Raw genomic sequence first — 3302 nt, forward strand, 5'->3', positions numbered from 1 at the left:
GGGGATGTATACCTGGCTTCCTTCCATGATGCTGTTGCCGCCGTGGAGTCGTCGGGTCGCAGGGCAATGCCGTTCAAACGAACCGTCCAGTTTAAACGTGAAAGTCGATTACGTTGAAGCACGTTTTATGGAGTTTTTTTGTATTGACGAACTTATGGGACCGGAGTACTGTGGTAAGATGGTAAAATTTGAGTGTAAGTAACTTATTTTGGATGAAAATTCGACTTTTTGACTCGAAATCTCGGTTTAACTACTACGTACTGTAGTAAATAACATTGAATGGTTTTTTTAAATAAACGGAACCTTCATCCATCTTGCCGCCTTCGGCAGTCCGGCTCGCTGACACGGAGCGTCAAGTCGCCAATGTTGTCAGCGATGACACCATCCACGCCATGCGTCTTCTGGCGCTGCACCTACCCCGCCACATGCGCGTAATCCCAGACGAACCCTTGCGAAGGCGGTACGTATGTACATGCTCATGGCTGGTGGTAGCCCCAGGGAAACATCGCGAACTGCATGTTGTTCTGCAGGAATGAGGTTCGGCGCGTCGATCAGCGTATCCGCGTTTGTCACGATGACCATGCTACCCGGGACGTGTAAGTCCTCGTGGAGAGGCACATAATCCAATGCCATTTGAATGGTCGGAAAGGCATCGCGCACGCCACTTGTATCTGTAGAGCCATCAATCAGTGCCGCCACAGGGACGGCAGCCTTCGGGCCATTCGTCTCAGAGTGTCATGCGATTGACGTGGTTGGTCGCTGCTTGAATGAATGGCGGCGATAGTTGTTGGGCAAGATCTTCATCCAAGGCAGAGGCAGCGACGGAGGCTGTGGCGCCACTCGATCTTGCTCAGCTGCGCCAACATCAAGTCGTGCTCAACGTCATATAGTCGCCTTGAGAACAGCTTTCAATAGCTAGACAATTATTAGTATCGAACCACATCGAACCACAGCGTTAACGATAATAAATATTCAGCTTAACTACTACTTCGAAGTAGTACTAGTAAGTATTTCCAGGTTGGTTTGAGTCGTATATTGTACATCTAATGGATAAGTTGTTTAGCTTTGAGCTCCAATTCCAACAGAACCCAGAGTGTTAACAAATAATGACTGACCCAATTGAGTAGTTCGATTATACCCAAAGAATGATGCAGTATTCGCAGCGAAATGAATTTCAGCTCCCGATCCAGTATAACCTGTAGGATTATAGACTGTGCTTCTTAAACCTGAAATTGCCGTAAAATTGCTATAATTGTCAATTTTCGCATTTAATGTTCCTAATGAAGTCGGTGCTCAACTCTAGATACAAATGATGAATTATAAAAAGAAAACCCAATTAATCCCCCACTGACAAATTGTAAAGCTGAGTTATTTGCACCAAAACCATATGAAGAACTTAAATTAGTAGCATTATATAAACACAATTGGATATCAGCTGCTGAATTGCCCATATATATTCGAAAAAAATGAGGTGTTTTCTGACATTTTTTGTGGCACCAGAGTGGCCCCTACCAAAATGTGAGTTTGCGTCGAAAGTTATTGCCAACGGAAGGAGGAACCTAAAATCCAGATAAAGACATTCTTGGAACTGTAGCTTGACTTGCAAATGAAGATGGCGAATCAAAATAATACTGAAAATATGTATTACTTGCACCTCCTAAATTATTAGTAAATGTACCAACTGATGAAGATGACATATAAACATAGCCATTAGCATTATTAACTAATCCTAGTTGTGTTCCAAAAGATTGTACTTTACTCTAGATGGAAGAACTGGTGGAGAGTTTATATTAACAGTTCCAAATAAACTAATCGTAGTACCGATAAAAGAAGCACATGCTGTTTCTACGCTTCCTGTATTGTTTCCAATTAACACTCCTGTATTCCCAAATATTACAGGTCCATCTACTGATTGAGATGCAAATCCATCCGACAATCCGATTGGACGAGGCGGTTGTCGCAGCAGCAACATATCACTAAGCAGATGTATTCCAACTAGTGTTACCATATCCTGAATACATTAAACCATGGTTGTTATCACCTCCATTTTGAGAACGAAAATATATGGCTTGATCATTTAAACAAATTGCCTGTGTTGATATAGTATGATTTTACGAAACAAAATGTTTCGTGACTGCATTGAATCTATTTCGTATTTGTTTCGTAAATCGTGTACCGTATCTGTAGATACAGTCGATCAACAGTAGCACTGTTACTTGGAAGTAGAAATTATCACGGATTTAACTAAGCGACATTTTGATGACGCGGAACTCGACGGTTTGCTGGATTGCGGTAATGCCCCCGTCGTGAACGTTCGAGAAGAAGTAGCTTCGGGGTCCATTCGCATATCCGTCGGCCTGGAACGGCAAGGTGATGTAGTTGATTACCAGCTTGACTCCATCTGGAATACCAATGTTCTTCTTCATGGTGTTGAATGTCCCGACGCCTTTCGGGTGACCATTCTGCGACATGGTTACTTGTCCTGCGTGCACAGCCTTCATGTTGTCATCGTACCAAAAACAGTCCACAAACGGATACCCAGGGTCGTTCATGTAAAAGATCGACGTGGGGGCAGCCACAAAGTCGGCATACGTTGGTTTCTTGGCCCGGTTGATATGGTTCACGTTCAACGAGAAGGCCTCCCATTGCGGCACCCAGTTTGGGTCGTCGTTTGGATTGGCAGAGAACTTCGCCGTGGCCACTTCCCAACCCTCCCAACGCCGCTCGATGTCGTGCGCGGCGGCGTACTTGACGAAAAACGTTTCGAGGGTAATGGACATCGACCCCTTGACAGCGAGACTCACCGAGGGATCGCCAGGATTTGCAATGTACGCGATGAGTTGCCTCTTGAGTTGCTGCACATCAATCTGGAACAGCAGGTTACGCAGTGTTTCCACTACCAGCTCGTTCGCCGGCTTCAGCGTATACGAATCAAACACGCCGTCCAACTCGGGCGAAATGCGGAGGATGCGATGACTGATCTCCATCATACCAACCGTTTTCTTCTCGACGATGAACCATGCTTTTTGGAGTTTCTCCAAGGTCAACTCACCCAATTCAATAAGTCCCGCCTTGTCGTCGGCCTTCAAAACACCCGCGTTCGTAGGCAACACAACCCGCAGGAAGGGGCCACGCGTTCGGATTCGTTCACGGACAAGTGACGCCTCGTACAGTGGCTTCAACTCCGGCTCCACTCCATTCACCATCACGGCAGCCATGAACACCAGCTCGTCTTCGTAAGGGCATTCCATGTACTTCATCGAACTGTATTTGGAAAACTCCTTGTACCGTTGCTCCAACGG

The 3302-nt window shown here is 45.6% G+C and overlaps 2 protein-coding genes across 2 annotated transcripts in view; one reads left to right on the forward strand and one right to left on the reverse strand.

Annotated features, from left to right (window-relative positions):
• Positions 1-600, forward strand: part of H257_13960 (hypothetical protein) — a gene marked incomplete at both ends in the record, with an annotated part of 1270 nt that extends 670 nt beyond the window's left edge. Inside the window, 2 exons of the mRNA XM_009841668.1 lie at positions 374-460; positions 531-600. Of these exons, the coding sequence (XP_009839970.1) occupies positions 374-460; positions 531-600 (157 nt within the window). The remainder of the gene's footprint in view (positions 1-373; positions 461-530) is intronic.
• A 1640-nt stretch (positions 601-2240) lies between these two features.
• H257_13961 (hypothetical protein) lies at positions 2241-3260 on the reverse strand (the record flags this gene model as incomplete). The annotated part of the gene is made up of 1 exon (XM_009841669.1): positions 2241-3260. One exon carries the CDS (start codon positions 3258-3260, stop codon positions 2241-2243), a length of 1020 nt encoding a protein of 339 aa, XP_009839971.1.
• Positions 3261-3302: the final 42 nt, after the last annotated feature.

The sequence above is a fragment of the Aphanomyces astaci genome (genome assembly GCF_000520075.1).
Source record: "Aphanomyces astaci strain APO3 unplaced genomic scaffold supercont1.52, whole genome shotgun sequence".
Taxonomy (NCBI): domain Eukaryota; phylum Oomycota; class Saprolegniomycetes; order Saprolegniales; family Verrucalvaceae; genus Aphanomyces; species Aphanomyces astaci.